This window comes from Oreochromis niloticus, linkage group LG14, assembly GCF_001858045.2.
Source record: "Oreochromis niloticus isolate F11D_XX linkage group LG14, O_niloticus_UMD_NMBU, whole genome shotgun sequence".
Taxonomy (NCBI): Eukaryota; Metazoa; Chordata; class Actinopteri; order Cichliformes; family Cichlidae; genus Oreochromis; species Oreochromis niloticus.
This window is the reverse complement of record NC_031979.2, coordinates 20,780,335-20,797,600: the sequence shown is the minus strand read 5'-3', so window position 1 is coordinate 20,797,600 and position 17,266 is coordinate 20,780,335. Positions and strand designations below refer to the sequence as shown.

Below are 17,266 nucleotides of genomic sequence, written 5' to 3'. Positions count from 1 at the left end.
GCAGCTCATTTTTCTGTGGAACATAAGCAAGGCTGGCAATTAAAAGCAGTTTCAGTGAAGCTGAAATAGTGTTCTAACAACAAATCTAATGAATGATTAACACAAAACTCTTTTTGTACTAACAATGTGTTTTTTTTAGATGTTCAGATCATGTAAATCCACCAGCGGTTGCCTTGTCATAAACACTCTCTGTGTATATCCGTTTTACATTACATGCCAAAATCACAAAAGAATAACACAATTTTGCTTCATCTGCCGAGGCAGTCTTGTTCACTTTATGAGAAACAGGATAGAGCATCTTCAGTCTCCCGGTGCACCCACTCAGAACACCCACACACATCTGAGCCACACAGCACACTGCACAAACTCAAACTGCACACACGCATTCTCAAACAGGAAAAACACGAGCCGTGCTTCATCACGCAGATCCCGTTAAAGTCACTGATTGTCGCTCGCACGTCGCCAGCTGCAGAGGTGGAACAGCCAGCGCCTTTGCTTGCGGCGGTTTTTCGTAAAGCCGGAGCGCAAACACTTCCTTCTCGGGCTGACTTTCCTCCTCTCAGCCGCAAATCTCATGAACATCCTCTACGGGTTTTATATGGACCTGTTCTTTCTTTTCTCCTACTCAGTCCCAGAGGTGCCATGGCCACGTTCTCCTGTCTCTTTAATGACTGTGGGTGAACAATCAATATCCTGCACACCTCCAAACATAGCACAACACCCACTTCGTGCTGTAGATTGAATTCTGAAGGTGATGGAAAAGACAGTTTTACAGGGAAAAAAAAGACATGAGCTGGAAAATCGTGTTAGGATATTAATACATCATCATGTGAGAGCCAGATTTAAACACACTAAAGAGTCATATTTTCTTCCCTTTACCGCTTGCACTTAACTAAAGCTGACCCGGACCATTTTAAATCACGAGAAAGATTTGCTTGGTTAGTTCATTTTCTTCCTCAGACAGTCTGTCAGTGTGCAAAGATTTCTGGTCTCCTGGGTGATAATTAGAGAAGAATAAGCCAGGACAAACAGCAGGGGGCGTAATTATCCTCTTTCCAGTGGTTATGACTGCCGTCGCCATCTTAGGAGAGACCATATTTTCTGAGTAGGCTACACAAGTGGGCAGTGTGCAGAAAATATAAGCTTTATTTCTACATCTGCACGAATATCAGCTAATAGGAGATGTTGTTAAATGCAGGAATCCCAGATTTCAAAAGATATGAGCATCATTTGTATCATGTATGCACTGTGTTGCATCTGCATGTGTGAGGATGACATCAGTCTTAATGGGGTCTAAACGTGACAATAGCTTCTGTCATGACACATTCGGCCAAACTAACTGAGACACACAGACACGGTCTGTTTCTAGTCCCCTCTTCGCTCAGCTGACTGGAAATTGTCCCCCTTGATTTAGAGCCTGTTAGAAGATGAGAGGAAATGGGAGGTGTTTCGTTTAGAGAGGGCAGAGGTGGAGGGGAGAGGTTCGACTTTGATGGCTCACTACACAGGAGTACCAGCCCTGTGAGAGTGGTAGCCAACAGCAGCTGTTCCCACAGTCCTGGAAATTTTTATTATTTTTTTCCTATCAACGCAGGCTTCCTCCTCTGCATAAAACATCCCTTTGTTGTCAAACAAAATGCTCCAAAAAACTCCTGACAAAAGACTTTTAGAAAGTGGGAGAGATGATTTATAATGCAACTGACTCATCAGTGCACACAAACAAATAAAAAAAAAAGTGAAAACAGACTGATCAAACATACGGGGATTTCACACATGGCAGCGTGTCTGCTGTAATAAGAAGTGACTGCCAAACTTACAAGATATTAGAGCTCCATACAAACCGGCAGTCAGAGGAAGGAGCTAAAGCATCAGAACTATTGAATTTTGACTTTTGTTGCATTGTCACAGGTACTTTTTACCTCACGTGTAAGATTCCTGTTTTGATTTTCACATGCATTTGGATTTATGAAAAGTTTAGCACCACTTCATATGATTTAGTTATCTTCTCGCTAAGCTTTGCCTCCTGCTCCTGACTTTTTCTCAAATGTCACTTTGCCACGGTAGTGCAGTTTCAACTCCACCTAGAGGACAAAGTAGGTACAAAACCCTCTCTATGTTTGCTCTTCATTTGTTGCTGCTATTACCATGAAGGTCTTGTACATAGCATCGTGCATCTGGCACAGTAGTGTGTAAAAACCGGAAGCAAAATATCTAAAAGGCTCCATGTGTTTGGTTTGGTGGCCAAGCAGCAAATTGTGTGTTTACTGTGAGGCTCCAGTCCAGAGAGGAGTTTGAACAATGTCCCAAAAGTAGGCCAAAGGGGGGGGGAAATGAGTTGTTTTTCAAACTCAGACATTTCCGAGCTTTAAGTAGGTTCCTTAGAGCTTCTGGCTGAATTAAGTAGTCCTTTCTAGCGTGATTTTCTTTGCAAAGTAGCTGAACTCGACATTGAATTGCTTTTTGTGTAGTTAAAGAGTATGAAAACTTTTAGAAAATAGCGGACAATTTAAGCAGATGAGCTACTAAAAGCAGAGAGTTTCTGTTAACTACTTTTTAAAAGGGAAGAGGGGAGCTCATCTAAACTATGTGTCATGAACGCAGACACACACACAGAAACACACACATACACACAGTTGGCTGTTGTTGGCAGTGAGTGGGGTGCTGTGTGGAGAGTGGGGCTCAGTGTGACCAGGCAGAGGCCAGTGTTGCAGGCAGGCAGGCAGTGGAGAGAGTGTTGAGCGGCAGAGACGTGCCCAGGGTGGATAAACCATGCTCACTAAGTGGAAGAAAGACTCTGCCCAGGACACAAGATGAAGGTGGAGAGGAAACCCTCCTCTAGAGACGGCAGTTTCGCTGACATTCCTCCTCTGCTGAAGCTCCTTGGCCTCCTCGTCTTTGTCCTTTCAGGTAAGTCCAAGTCTTTGTTTGACTATTAACAGAAAAAAAGAGAGTAAGAATGTCCTGCAGGCTGCTGTGCTGAGGGAATGTAAATAGTAAAATGAATGCAAATAACAGCCTGAGTGTGCCAATTCACAATAATTATCATTTAGTTCACATCTTTATTTCAGATTTCTATTATTTAGTAGCCTTTAAAACCCAGATCCAAGTCTTTCACCCCGACTCTTTTTGAAGCAAAGTTAATCCCAGTTAATTTAGACGCCGATGCTTTTATTTTTGTCCTTGCACTTTGTGAGGTTGGCAGCACAATGGATTTGTTCTAGGGTGGTGCTCGTTATTGGGCTCCCATTTAAAGCTCAAAGGAGCATGGAGAGGCCATTGAAGGCGTGCAAGGAGGGGATGTCTAGGTTAAGTGTGATGATAAAGAGTTTTGTGGAGAGCTGTTGAACTGGGCAGGGCCTTCTTCTGCGTGTGTGGGTAGTTTCAGATGAGGAAATGATGACCAAGTGTCACAAGTTTACAGTTTGGTTTTAAAAGGTTTAGATTGATTTCTCAGCTGTACCAGTTTACCCAAAGCAGGCGAGTTTGGTGGAATCACTGAATCCTGTGTCCATCTCCAACTTCACCAGTGACAAAGAATTTCTCTCTCTAACCCTCTCTCACTCCTTTCAAGGGAGGAAACTAGTCTCAACAATCATGCCCTTTGTCTTATTGCCTTGGCAACCCCTGTCAGGCAGACCAAATGGTTACCACGGCAATGAGGCGATGCCTTGCTAACTGCCTCTCTGCAAGAATGGCCGCTCTCTCTCTCTCCCTCTTTTCCCCTCTCTCTTCTCTGTCTCTCTCATAGGTTGATCTCTCCATCACTGAGCCAGAACAGTAGGATGCCCCTCACGGGCCCGAAGCCACTGTTCAGACCTGCATGTGTCCAGCTACAGCTGATTTACAGGAACTCCACTGTGGACATAATGGCTTTGCTGTGTTTGGTTTCCAAGACAGGGCTTCTTAAAAAAGCTGAAATGTGGCTCACGCTATATTACCTTATTCCAATGTCCCTGTGGGAGATGGAGGATAGCTGGGGTGCACAAATCAAAATTAGTGTATTACTTGTTCACTCCAGGAGGTTATGAGGAATTCTTGAGAAGGAGGGTGGGGTTCACAGAAACAGGGTAGTGATCAAGACATGAACACTGAAGACATGAGCCAAAGTAAAACCAGCATGGGTGTATTCAGTAAAACTAAAACGTGGCAACTTTTTTATCGTTAAGAGAGAGAAGAAAAAGAAAAGCGAAGGTTTTTTAAAAAAAAAAACCCATCAGAAATGTTATTAAAGGATTTATTGCCCACATATAAGTCATCAGTCATGTAAAAGCGATTATTTTTCTCATAAAAGAGTATAAAAGGATTCGACACTCGAGAGAAAAGCACTTACTATCTCTATTTCAAGGCGGCCTCTGCACATTTAGGTCAAATGCATTTAAATACTTACAATCTCCTCTTCTATTCTAGCGGCGTAACACGACTGCAGTGATCACAAAAGTTCCCAGTACAAATAGATGCGCTTAGACACTTTAAACTACTTCACTTTAAGAACTGCAGGTTTTACAATATTAGGCGGATTTTGTACATTTGCAGGTAAAATTTTAACTCAAATACATATGTATAAAATATCAGGGTGATCCAGTAGGAGAGCAGCTTTGGAGCATACCGCAGAGGCGCAATTGCCAACAGCTGTGAGTTCTTGGTTTGATTTCTGGCAAAGTGGACATTGCTACATGGCACTCCCTGCTGCACAGCATCAAAATCATGACAGCAAATATACTATACAAAATATACTGAAATTCAAATTATGTGCAGAGATGGTCAACTGCCATTTGTTGTCCAGAAGCTATTTCAAAACGGGGATAATAAATCCAGATTAAGAGGAAATTCTATTTTTGAGAAACCCAGGGTTAGGATCAATGTGAGGTGTTGTTGTGTATCTGTTGGGTTCATCTTTGGAACTGTAGTCCTGATCAAATTAAAATATGTAGCATACTGAAACTGTTTAAAAACATGTAGGGAATTCATATATTTACTCAAGATTGTGATAAATGTTTAGTATGAAGATGCTCTAGAGAGGAGGTGTTAAACATAAAGCCCGGGGGCCAGATTAAGCCCAGCAAAGGCTTGAACAGCTTTGGAAAATGTGAAGGAGGGCATAGATTTGGGACTTTTAGCTGTAATTTAATAGGTTTTACAGCTTTAGGTACTGATAAAGACCTTTCCCAAGGTAAATAAGTAACAAAGTGTGTAAAAACATTTTTACACAGGATTTTTTACAATACGAAAAAAAAGAGGAAGAAGCAGAAATATTTTATATGAATTAATAAAATCTTTCTGTTTTATACTTCCAGGGTAGTCTGGGCAATGAGCTGCTGTTACTTTTTCTGTCATTTTGAACATTTATGACTTGCTTCAAGCCTCAAATCTGACAGATATCTTTCTTTTACTACAAAAGCATTTCTACATAATGTGGAAAAAGAGCTGTGCTGGTTAAACTGCACTTCTTTTTATTATATTAAAATATCTTATGGATTAAATGTGTAGTTAAATCTTCTTTACACTGACAGAATGAGGAGTTTTGCTGGTCCATCTGACTTGAGAACAAAGTGATGGTGTATGTGGCCCACAGTGGAGAATAAGTTTCACATCCCTGCTCTAGATAGGAAGCATTCATCTGTAGCTACATTTGACATGAATGGTCTATATTTTCTTTCTTGTTCTTCTTTTGTCGGAAATAATTCCTTGCATCATTATTTATTTAGTTATTGTAGGTGTTATAAAAGCTGTAGCTTCAGCCCACATCTTTTTGGTTTGTCATTTTTTTCATCATTTATTTCTAGCGATATAAATGAACCGAACAGGGATAAAGATAAAGATTCAAAATGAATCAAAGGAAACATTTGAGTAAAATACCTGTGTTGCACTGTAACTGTGTATTGCATGTGACTATTTGCATTTGCTCAGTAGCATCATTTAGTGCATTTTTTTCATTTGTTAGCTTGTTTTGCATAATTTCCACATGTATTTCCAATCACTGGCAAAGCATTATATAGCTTTAAAATAGGCGCCCTTTGAAATGGAGACTGCCTCACACTGTCTTTACACACCTCTATATTTGCTCATCAGTTTAAGACCTCACCATTGTGTCTTTCCCCCTTTTTTTTAACAGGTGTGGTGTCAGGAGTGAATGTCACCAGCCAAACCCAGGTGGTGAGGGGAACGGTCGGCAAAGAAGCCCTTTTGTCAGTCAGCTACTCGAGCAGCAGCACAGACAAGCCTGTTGTTAAGTGGCAGCTAAAGAAGGACAAAGTGAAACCGATCACTGTCGTGCAGTCCATAGGGACGGACATCATTGGGAACCTGAGGCCCGAGTATCGCAACCGCATCCTGGTGTTTGAGAATGGCTCGCTGCTGCTTCACAACCTGCAGCTGTCGGATGAAGGGGTGTACGAAGTGGAAATCTCCATCACAGATGACACCTTCACTGGAGAGCACTACATTCAGCTCACAGTGGACGGTAAGCAGAATTACTCGTTTATAGAGCCGAGTTTACTCGTGTTTCAAAACATCTGAGCAACAAGTGCAGAGCACTGGAACATGAGTTAGGACCTATAAAAATTTAATACAGGTTGAAAATTAAATTTCCTGTCCAGAGAGTGTCATTTCAATCTCATTCTGCTCTGTATCTTCTGCCCTGTCCTTCTTCTCAGTTCCTATATCCAAGCCTTACATCCAGATGATGGCCTCTTCTGTCCTGGAGTACAGCGAGCACTTCAACCTCCACTGTTCCCACGATAATGGCACAAAGCCCGTCTACAGTTGGCTGAAGGGAGGCAAAGTGCTGACGAATGACTCGCGTCTGCTGCTTTCGCATGACCAAAAGGTGCTGACCATCTCACGGGTTCTGATGTCAGACGATGACATTTACACCTGCACAGTGGAGAACCCCATCAGCAACATGAAGAGCATTCCTGTCAGGCTCACTGTCTACAGTAGGTGGCAAGTTACACTGGTAGGAACTCAAAAGACACGTGTTTACATAAAAGAGAGGGAGTGGGGCGTGATAACATTTAATAATAGCTGAACAGAGTTGGAAGAAGCATTAAGAAGTATTATCTATGCGACAGTATGGCACTGTAAAGATTTTGCATTAAGACACAAGTATATACCGGTACATGCCGTAATGTGGAAAAGTACCATTTCTCTATATTTTGCTAAGAGAAGGGGAAATCAGTGATTTCTTAAAATATGTCCAAACATAAAAGTGCAGAATATAAGGCAAAACAGTACAATTCTAATTCTACTGCAACCATCTGCACCACCGTCATACAGGCTGTTGTTGATCATTTGCAATGCTGTCCTAGTCACGAGTGGATATATTTATTTTATTTATATCATGCACTACTGCACTGCACATAGGTTTAAAGTTCTCTGTTCCCTAGAGTGTCCTTCATCTTTCTTAAATCTTCTCTACAGTAAACTGAGAGAGAGACAGTATTTTGATTTTCCTGTATGTTGTGTACATGAAAATTAATCATAAAAATCTCCAAGTCTTGAATTTTTTAATCTTGAAAAAGCTTCACAATGCAGGAATTCCAGCAACACTTGAGGGAAGATGAACAACTTTAATAATTGACCAACGCGTTTCGGCGTTGGGTCATCATGTAGATGACCCTGTAGATGACCCTGATGAAGGCCACAAGCCGAAACGCGTTGGTCAATTATTAAAGATGTTCATCTTCCCTCAAGTGTTGCTGGAGTTCCTGCATTGTGAATTCTTTCATCCTCTCCATTCACCTTGGAAGTAGGTGAGGTGGTGCCAGAAATTTTTGCTGCGATTTATTTTGAAAAAGCTTGGCAGTCAATATTTGATATCTTTTAATTTCTTTAATTAGTCTTCAGGGATAGTTCTCCAGGCTTCTTTGTGGACATTCAAAGCTCTTGAATGTTGGCGACCTGTTGAGTTCCCTATCAAGATGATCCCACAATAACAATAATAACCTCAATAAGATTACTCTAGAAACTCACAGTTGTACCTCTCTGCTGCCTCCTTCTGTAGATACTTAGCCAAAAATGTCAAATTTTTGGCTAAGTATTAACAGGCACCCTTTCCCTGAGACTCATTTCTGATGAGACTTCAGTGAACAGTAGATGGACCAGCTGAAGGGTCAGATGTATCTCTCAGGTCCTGTGTCAGGTCTTTTCTGGATGTTTTTTTCTTATTTCTTAAAGATATGACTTTCAGATACTGTTCATCTGCTTTTGATTGTTTTTGTTTGTCCAGCTAATTGCTGTAGGGATTACCTTATTGGTGCAAAAATATTATTTTATGCCAGACAGACTGTGTAATTTTTGGCATTTTTATAGCTTCGCCTAAAAATATGGGAACAAAATATGTGTTTTTGTGACTGGCTAGTAACCTAAAGTTAGTACCTAAGTACTTAAAGATGCACTTTAAAATTGGTTCCTTGCTATTTTGTATGTTATGTGTATACACAACTGTGCTTTATCCCTTGTTTACACTTGATTGATTCATTAAGTGGCTTAAAAGAAAACGAAGAAGAAAATAATCCTTAGGCCAGGTAAAAGAATTGGACTAAAAGTAATTGAAAAAGCAAACGTCTGGCTGCTTAAAGTAAAATGTAAAGAGGTGAAGAGTGGCTCAAAACACTTGCACAGTGCTGTATTATCGACAAACTAAATAGAATGCTCTTTCTTTGTATTAATATATGTTCTCCTACTGTATCACTTTGACTTATTTAATAGCGTCTAAACTGTTTATGTTGTAGCTGGTTAAACTGGAATCAGTGTAAATTCTACTTACTGCAGGGCAGCATAATCTTTAAAAATCCTTTAAATTAATTTGAATGATAGCTTTATATGTTAAGGTAACTATGCATGGTAAATGTCATCTGATTATTCACAAACCCTCCATCTGTAGGAGCTAGCAGGAGCAATTATCATCTCATGCTGACCCATACACAAACATGCTGGCCTCTCAAACAATGTTGTTTACAACGAGTGCAAATCCAGGCTGTGATTGTAACAGAGTTGGCTCAGAGTGCCTGTTACTGGGCGCCAGTGAAGAGCCACATGTCAGGCTGAGAGGGAGCGAGAGAGGGAGAGGCAGTCTAATCCAATGAATGGACGGTTATTTATGAGGAGGGAGAAGGAAAAAAAAACAGGCAGGTGGGAGGACGCTGTGCTTCAGTGGACCTCAGTAATCCTGACTTCATTATTGCTGTACTGTGATGTTCTGCACGAGGAGACAGCTTCAGGCTTTCAAACTACTCTCTGTTTCCTCTGCTTGCATAGTTTCATAGTAAAGAGTTTGACAGGGATAACCTTAATGAGCTACTTCAATGCAACTATTCATGCCAGCACACTCAATCTATACTTTTTGCCATATTCATATTCTCTTTTGTGGCTGGCTGGTTATATTCGTAAACAACTGTTTTCTTTTTGTGGCTTTTTTAGTTGTGACTTCTCTTTGGATGCTGTCGCTTTCATTGAGACAAAGAGTGAGAGCGGTGCCACAGCCCAGCATCACAGTGGAGCACATGCTGTTGGCAGTTTGAGACAAAGTGGGGCATGGAAATATTGCATACGCCTCCTGTGTGAATAAGGGAGTTGTTGTTTTTGTTAAGCAACCTGAGTTGGTTAATCAACTCACTAATTTCAATAAATCATGAGCTCATTCAAGATTCCCGTTGGCTATACCATCCACCTGGATTACATTGTCAGAGGTTCCACCCTTTCTATCTAATGAAACACTGGCACGGGAGCTTAAGTGCTTCAGATTCAAAACTGTGAGTTTAGGGGGTAAGGACTCCACATAATTTCAAGATGGTTAGACTTCACTAATGTTTCTTATTTTCAGTTTTTTCGTGTCTGCTTTTCTTCCTTTTCTTAATTGCAAAATTTAAAGGTGACCTCTTTAAATATAAATTTGGGGGAGGGATGCACAGAAGAGAGCTTTGATTACAGAACTTGAAGACAAAAGAAGCTAGATGTATTTTTTCTACAAGAAACCCACAGTGATAACTTTATGGAAATAGAGTGAAGTTTCTGCTGGACACAGCAATGTATATTTAACTATGGAACAAGTTTCTGTGAAGGGGTCGGTATTTTATTTTTGGCCCACTTTGGACTTACAGTTTTTTGGCAAGTACAGAACATATTAATGGTAGAATTTTACAAGTGAAAGCAGAAATTCAAGGTGTTATCATCATGATCTCTGGAGATCAAAGAAAAATGGGTTTCAATCTCTAATTAGACGGTGGGAAGTAGGGAAAGCTCAAATCAAAGATATCTGTCAGCGATACACTTATAGATCTACTGATAACATTAGGAGGGTAATTCAGAAACAGCAACAGGAAGAACAGTGTTTCCAGTTGTCAGAATAATCAGCAGGATTTATTGTATCATAAAAGGATGGAATTAAGTTATTTTCTTCAGGAGAGCACTAAAGGGGCTCTAATTCGAGCTTGCTTTACCAAGCTTAAGGATACGGATGCACCAACAACATTCTTTTTCACTTGGAGAGGTCAGCAAGTTACAATGAATCCAGAAGATTCTGTAGAGAATACTTTCTCTGCTGCCTAAAAAGGGGGACCGTTGCCGTTTTAAAGAAGTGGAGAACAGTGACTCTTTAATGCATCGATTATAAAAAATTTTCAAAGGTGTTATCTAACAGACTTTTAAGTTCCAGAAGATGAGTCATATTGTGCCCCAGCACGATCTATGTTAGAAAATTTATTTATTATGAGAGATATATTTAATGTATGCAAGACATATGACCTAAATGTGGGGATTGTGAAAGCTAGAGTAAATGGTTTTACTTTATTGGTGGGTTAATGGTGAACAGTTGACATTCCAACCCTGCCAGGAAATTTATGCTTGGGAAGGAATGGTATTGGGAATGGTGGGGTAGGGATAACTCAGTAGGTAGAGTGGTCCCCCCCATGATTGGAAGGTCAGGGGTTCAAATCCACCAAATGGCTTTATTATTATTAAAGCATTTATAGGTAATGAACATTTTCAGAAACAGAACTGGACGGGGGTGCAGGAGAAAGGTTGTCTAAATGGAAATGGCTGCTACTCCGGCTGTCCTACAGGGAAAGAGCTCTGATTGCCAACAATCTGGTTGCCTCATCCTTGTGGCACAGGCTTGTCATGATGGCCCCACCTGCTGGGCTCACTGAAGATGTCCAGCATCTTATTGTGGCATCTTTCTGTGTCAAAGGAGGGACAAGGACCCCCTCTGACACAAGACTGGCAAAGACTCCTGCATTCAGATTGCAAACTGCTCAGAAGCTGCTTTATGGATGTATTGGAAAGGATGTGCAACGTTACCAACATCAAGTCCGTTAGAATCTTAAAAAGGATTCTGGAAGAAGTCAGGCTGCTTCAGGTGTTCTCATTCCGTGTGGGAAGAAGTGTCTGTATCAAAGTTGTGTCAAGGTGCTGAATATGTGCTCTCTGGCTGGTGTTAGAGAGTCGAGGAAGATGGTTCAGACCTTACCCCTAAAGGCAGATGGAGGGTCCTGTATAAGCCACCTGTAGAAAAACACATTCGTGACCTTCGGTGGAGGATGGATCGATAGCTACAAACAGGCTCAGAGCTGCATGAAGAGTGAAAGTGGAGCATGCCTTATGGTGTTATTTGTAATTTACAGATGTTTACAGATTTGTGATGTGTTCGAAATGTTTTATGTTCACTGGGGGAAGATCAGGAACTAATGTAGCATTTTTAGATTATACTACTACTCTTTGTATAGTTTTACAAGTGCACAAGGATTTAAGTGTGTGCATGTGAGTGTTTTATGCTCTTTTTTTCTTTCCGGCTTTCTTCTCTGCCTCTGCGTATCACCTTGGTTTAGGACGGAGCTCGCTATACATCATCCTGTCCACTGGGGGCATATTCCTCCTGATCACCCTGGTGACAGTGTGTGCCTGCTGGAAACCTTCCAAGTGAGACCTTTTCTTTTTGTTCCCCCCCTCCTCGTCTTTTTTCTTTCCCCTGCTGCTCTGTTTCTTCCTCTCCTTCTTTTTTACCTCCCTCTTTCTCTCATTGGCTTTGATATTGCACTTGAACATGTGGCTAGAATCTCAAGTAGCTCCACAGTCTCTAGACATTTGGTGGGAAAATAGTCCAAAACTGTGATCTCCAGCATATATTAAGGCATCTTTTAAATCAGTTGATTGTTTTCTTGTTTCGTTTTGTTGATTTATTTTGCTTTAGAAAGAAGCACAGACCTGTCCCCCAAAGAGCTCCTGTGTATGTGGAGCAAAGTGAAAATGGCCATGATGGTGAGCAGCAGTTATAGTTTGCAGTCTATTAATTGTGTACAGCACTTTCATGATGTTAGCATCAAACTGTAGACTAATATTTAAATTGTAACAGTCAGGGTTGACATTGCACTTTACAGAGTTAATGCTAAAAAAACTGGGACTGCATGATAATACTCATACATGTTTTGCAGTTGATGTTGTACCCAAACCATCTACACTTGGTCGAAGGAGTCCTATGCCTCTTTACGTTCTCAATGAAGATGTAAGTCATTCTTTCATCTGGAGAAAAACCTTTCCAGCAGCTCTGCTACTAAACTGTCAGTAGACTGTTGGTTATACTGTCATTAGTTCTACAAGGAATTGGCTAGACAGTTTTTCAGAAGATGATGATTAATAATTAAACCACAAAGTTAAGTGGGGCTCAACGTGAGGGGTGTCTTGTCAAACTGGCAACGGTGCTGGAGTTAAAGTGAAGGGGTAATCAAGATGATATGATTGTTAGTGTGTGGGGCAAAATTCCCAGTGGACAAATTAAAGGTTATAATTACAACCTCATACAGTCACGACTATAAACACAGTCCAGCTGATGTTCTGCTACAAACTATGTCTTGATTACATGAGAATCACAGATGAAATCCCACAGCTGTCACACATGTGTCATCATCTTATTTCAGGAGAGCCTGGAGCGACTGGAAGAATGCTCTGGCAATGCTATGAGCCAATCAGAAACGAGTCTCCCTGCTACCTACGCTTCAGTCCCGCTCCCTTCCTCCCATAGAACTGATCGACCAATCTGGTCCACCCCACGCAGATACCCTCGCAGCTCCTCTCCACTCGCACAACCACTTCCACAACCCCTTCCAGGTTCCTCCCTACGCCCTGTCCGCTCCCCTGCTCACTCCCCGGGCTCATCTCCACGCAGTTTCAGTCCTGTGAGAAAGGTCCGTCCTCCTGTAGGCATCCCAACTGGCCACCTGCCTGTGGAGGTGGAATGTGCAGACACCAGCGATCAGACTCACACCCCACCACAGCACTGACAGCTACTCATGTTATGTGATGTACATGTATAGTTTGTTGGTTGTGTTCGGCCATGAGAATAATGGATCTGATGCACTAGGGTAAGAGATGAGTTCACTTTCAGCTAACTTTCTGTCTTCCATTATTTATCATCTATTTCTCTGTGGCTATGCACAGTGTTTCTGTGGTCCTTTGAAAATATATCCTCTCACAGAAAAAGTTATATCCTATCCACCAGCATGTAGTATATAATGTATATGATGCTGAGACATTAAAGAGTTTCTGGGTCTGATATATATTTTGCTCCTTGTTGAGTTATTATTGGGAAGTTTTAAGATGTGCCTGTACAGTTTTTGTTTGTTATTTTTCTTTAGACAGTTAAAACCACACTCTGTATCCTTATGCCACATTAGGTCACTATGTAACTAAGGTAATAAAAATTATTTAAATAATTTGTAGTTTGTCATCAAGCGATCCTTTTATTTCTATCAAAATCATAACTGCTACAAATGTTCACTCTTTTTTATGTCTTGCCTGATTTCTACATAAACACTTTATTGTTATCGTTTCTACACACAGCACAGAAGAAATAAAGACACACCTTCATCTTTGTCTTTGTAAGGTAGCTGAATTCGATGTGCCGTTCTGAATATTAAGTGCAATACTTGTCTGCTCCATTAGGTGTCACTCAAACATTTCCTTGAATATTTGAGTTTTTTGCACTCTGGGAGGAAACAATTTAAATAGTACAGATTTACATCTAGCTGTATTTTATATAATCTGTTTTTTATAATAGTTTGCTTTTTTAAAATTTTTGTGGGTTTTTTGTTTGTTTGTTTGACTACATACTGCATTATGAAGACTATTTTGCCCCTTTGTTTTTCCCAATATTGGCAAGTGCAGGTGGTACAGTGACAGTGACCTTTGTTTTAACCCATAACTATATCTGCTTCAGTTATGAATTATGAGCTAACTGACTTAAAAATAAGCTATTTCAAAAAGGAACTTTTAATTTATGTAACGTAAATCATATTTTCCATAAACCATTCGTACCATATTTACCCTTTGACTCTCACTTTGAATAGGTGAAGGCTGCATTACAGACAGGCATGCAACATACTTGTACAGAATAGCCAACTCTAAATTTAGATACACTTTGCAAGATTTACTTATAAAGGTAAAAAGGTCTGAAAGGAGAAAATAAATTTTTGATCCTGGTAATGAGACTCGCGCACACACAAGCGGATGTGAGCTTGTGAAAGTGTCTACAAACACATGCAAACAAAGTAGCCCGGTTTATCACTATTATCAAGATAATGTGTTCCCTTCAGAGGTCCAGCTGGACATCTTTTGTCATGAAAATCATGATTTTACTGATTGCTTTTATCCTGAACTGTACCTTCCCTCACTGAAGGTGTGAGTATTACGGTTGCATAAGCGAATCAGGGGCCGCCTGTTTTGATCTGGGCTTCGTGGTCTTTGTTCTGTTTGAAACACCATTTACCGCTTAGCAGGCAGGCTCATGAATACACATGCATCATGGGATTACGCAGCGAGAAGAATACATGTGCATAATCATATGTGTGTTACAGTAAGTGGAAAATGAAATATCCTTTGGTAGTGAGAACAGGCCGTTTTTATTCAGCTGTGAAATTACTTGTAATCTACTTTGATATCACATATTGATTATTAGCAGCACAGTCTGTCCCATCATCTTCCACCTGTTCTCCAGTGGTTGCAGAAGAGCTTAGAAGTCAGGGCAGTAATTAACCTCTGGGGAACAGCGACCCATCTGTGTGCAAAGAGCATGTGTGTATTTGTATCTGCAGTAACTGAATAGAGAGGATGTGTGAAGTTTTCCCAGTTTATTTAATAACCACCTCCTGCTGCCTGATGGAGCCCCCTTTTTTTAGCACCTTTCTTCACACCAAGCAGTCAGTGTGAAATTCCCTGTGGAGGAAGGTGACGCTTTACTATTGGAAAGTTCTTATCCAGCTTTTTTTTCTGAATAGGCAAATATCTAGTGAAGTACTGACTTTGGCTTCAATATACACAACTGTGCAAAATTCAGAAGGTCTTTCAAAGGTTGGACATTGTTGCTTAAGTCACTTAACACTGACCTATGAATGATTCAAGACACCTTTAAATGTAAAAAAAAAAAAAAAAAAAAAAAAAAAAGACATCTAACTCAAGGGACATAAAAAAGCAAAGAATCGATTTTACATTGACATTCTTAACTGAGGGAAACAGGGAGAAAAGGCTGAGTTTACCAAATTACAGAACAACTGGACTGAAAATCAGCAGTTACAGGTCTTATAGCATTTTATAAAATTTTCATTTACAGAGTTTGATTCATAATTTCTTGGATAAAGACACAATTTTTATAGTTTTGTGTCTGTGCGGGACCACGGTGGATTTTAAATAATAAGCACGATGGGATCGAAGTGCTCACTTTCAGTTTGAATTCAAGGGGTTTAACAGCATTTGATTTTATTTCATTTTCTTGCATTCACTGTTTAGGATTTAAAGTCAGACATGTGACAGCCTGGCGACCTGTCGAAGGTGTACGTTGCCTCTCATATTATGGCTCCAGCTCCCCCCCCATGACCCTGAATCAGATAAGTGGAAAAGAATGGATGGATGGATGGATTTAAAGCCATTATACACAGTCCCCCATCTTCAGATGCTCAAAAGTAAATGGACAATTGCCTAACAAGCAGTTTTAATGGCCAGATAAAGATTGTCCTCTTATTATTTTATGACAAATGAAGCAAACATAATATCTGAAGTTTATTCAGATTTTACACTAACTGTCACATTAGTCATGCAGCAGATGAGTCTCAGGGTGTTCCTGGTGAAGCTGTGCTAGCCCCAGCTGCATTGCTGTCCAAACTATAAATGTTAAAAGTGTTTCAAAACACTTACTGCTGGACTTACTTCAGTCCAAGTCCACACAAAAGTGGTGCACATTCTTAACTAGATTTATTTTGGAGAGGCTCATAAAATATTTTGCTAAAGATTAAGAGAGCGTTTCCCAGCAAATTTAGAAAATAAATCCATACAATCTGTTCTGGCTTCTGTGAACCACTTTCCCCTTTAACATTGCAGAGTTTCTGTGACCCAAAGAGTCCCTGTTATCTAAAAGTATACAAAAAGAGATCAGAAAAGATAAGACAAGAATTTAAAAGATGTGACAGAGCTTTATTTATTTATTTATGTGTCATTCCTCCACTCATAAGCCCTAGAATATATCCTGCAGCTCTTTGGGCCTGACTAATACTTTTTATATTGCTGGATTAAAATACGCGTTTAACTTGTTTGATAATTAATGCATCTGTTCTTATTTACAACAGAGCCGTTTTGATTTTAACTGCTTTTTCCTTCAGTGCTATATCTGCTTCTCTTTCCGAGGTTTTTCACCTTGGAGCATTTGTAGTGAAAATCTACTTATGCAGTACAGATAAACAAACTGCAGCAACATCAAAACTTAAATCAGAAATGCACTACATGAAATGCATCAAGCCTGGTCAGTCAATCTTTTACATGGCCTAAATGTGTAACAAAAATGTATGAAATCATGTGTTTGTTTTGTAGTATTTTAGTGTTGCTAAGAAAAATAAATGTGCCTTGAAATCTTCCCAAGTGCCCTTCTGAACTCATCTAACCAAACCATCTGCAGGACCTGCCATTAAAAATAAAGAAGATGAGCGGACTGAGAGGAGGAACACACACGCTTATACATATACACTAATACAGCAAAAACAAGCTCACTGGCTGACTCAAAGAACAAGGTCATTTAAAAATACACCCCTCCTTTGTTGGACATTTAGTCCCCTTGATAAGATATAATTTTCTAGGATTTTCCGCGTAACCCTGAGTCCCTAATCAGAGTTTTGTTTGAGCCCTGTGTGCCTCCTGGCCCAATAACAACCGTTGTTTTCTACAACACAACAACTGTAATGTAATTTTTCAGACAGGAGTAGCATAAATAAATTATCTCCAGTATCTGATG

At 40.2% G+C, this 17,266-nt stretch overlaps 1 protein-coding gene across 1 annotated transcript; it reads left to right on the top strand.

Annotated features, from left to right (window-relative positions):
• The first annotated feature begins 49 nt into the window (after positions 1-49).
• On the top strand, positions 50-13,706 carry hepacama (hepatic and glial cell adhesion molecule a). The gene is made up of 7 exons (XM_003450864.5): positions 50-2,907; positions 6,113-6,460; positions 6,654-6,935; positions 11,826-11,916; positions 12,188-12,255; positions 12,429-12,499; positions 12,912-13,706. Exons 1-7 carry the CDS (start codon positions 2,811-2,813, stop codon positions 13,272-13,274), a joined length of 1,320 nt encoding a protein of 439 aa, XP_003450912.1. The 5' UTR covers positions 50-2,810; the 3' UTR covers positions 13,275-13,706.
• The last annotated feature ends 3,560 nt before the right edge of the window (positions 13,707-17,266 follow it).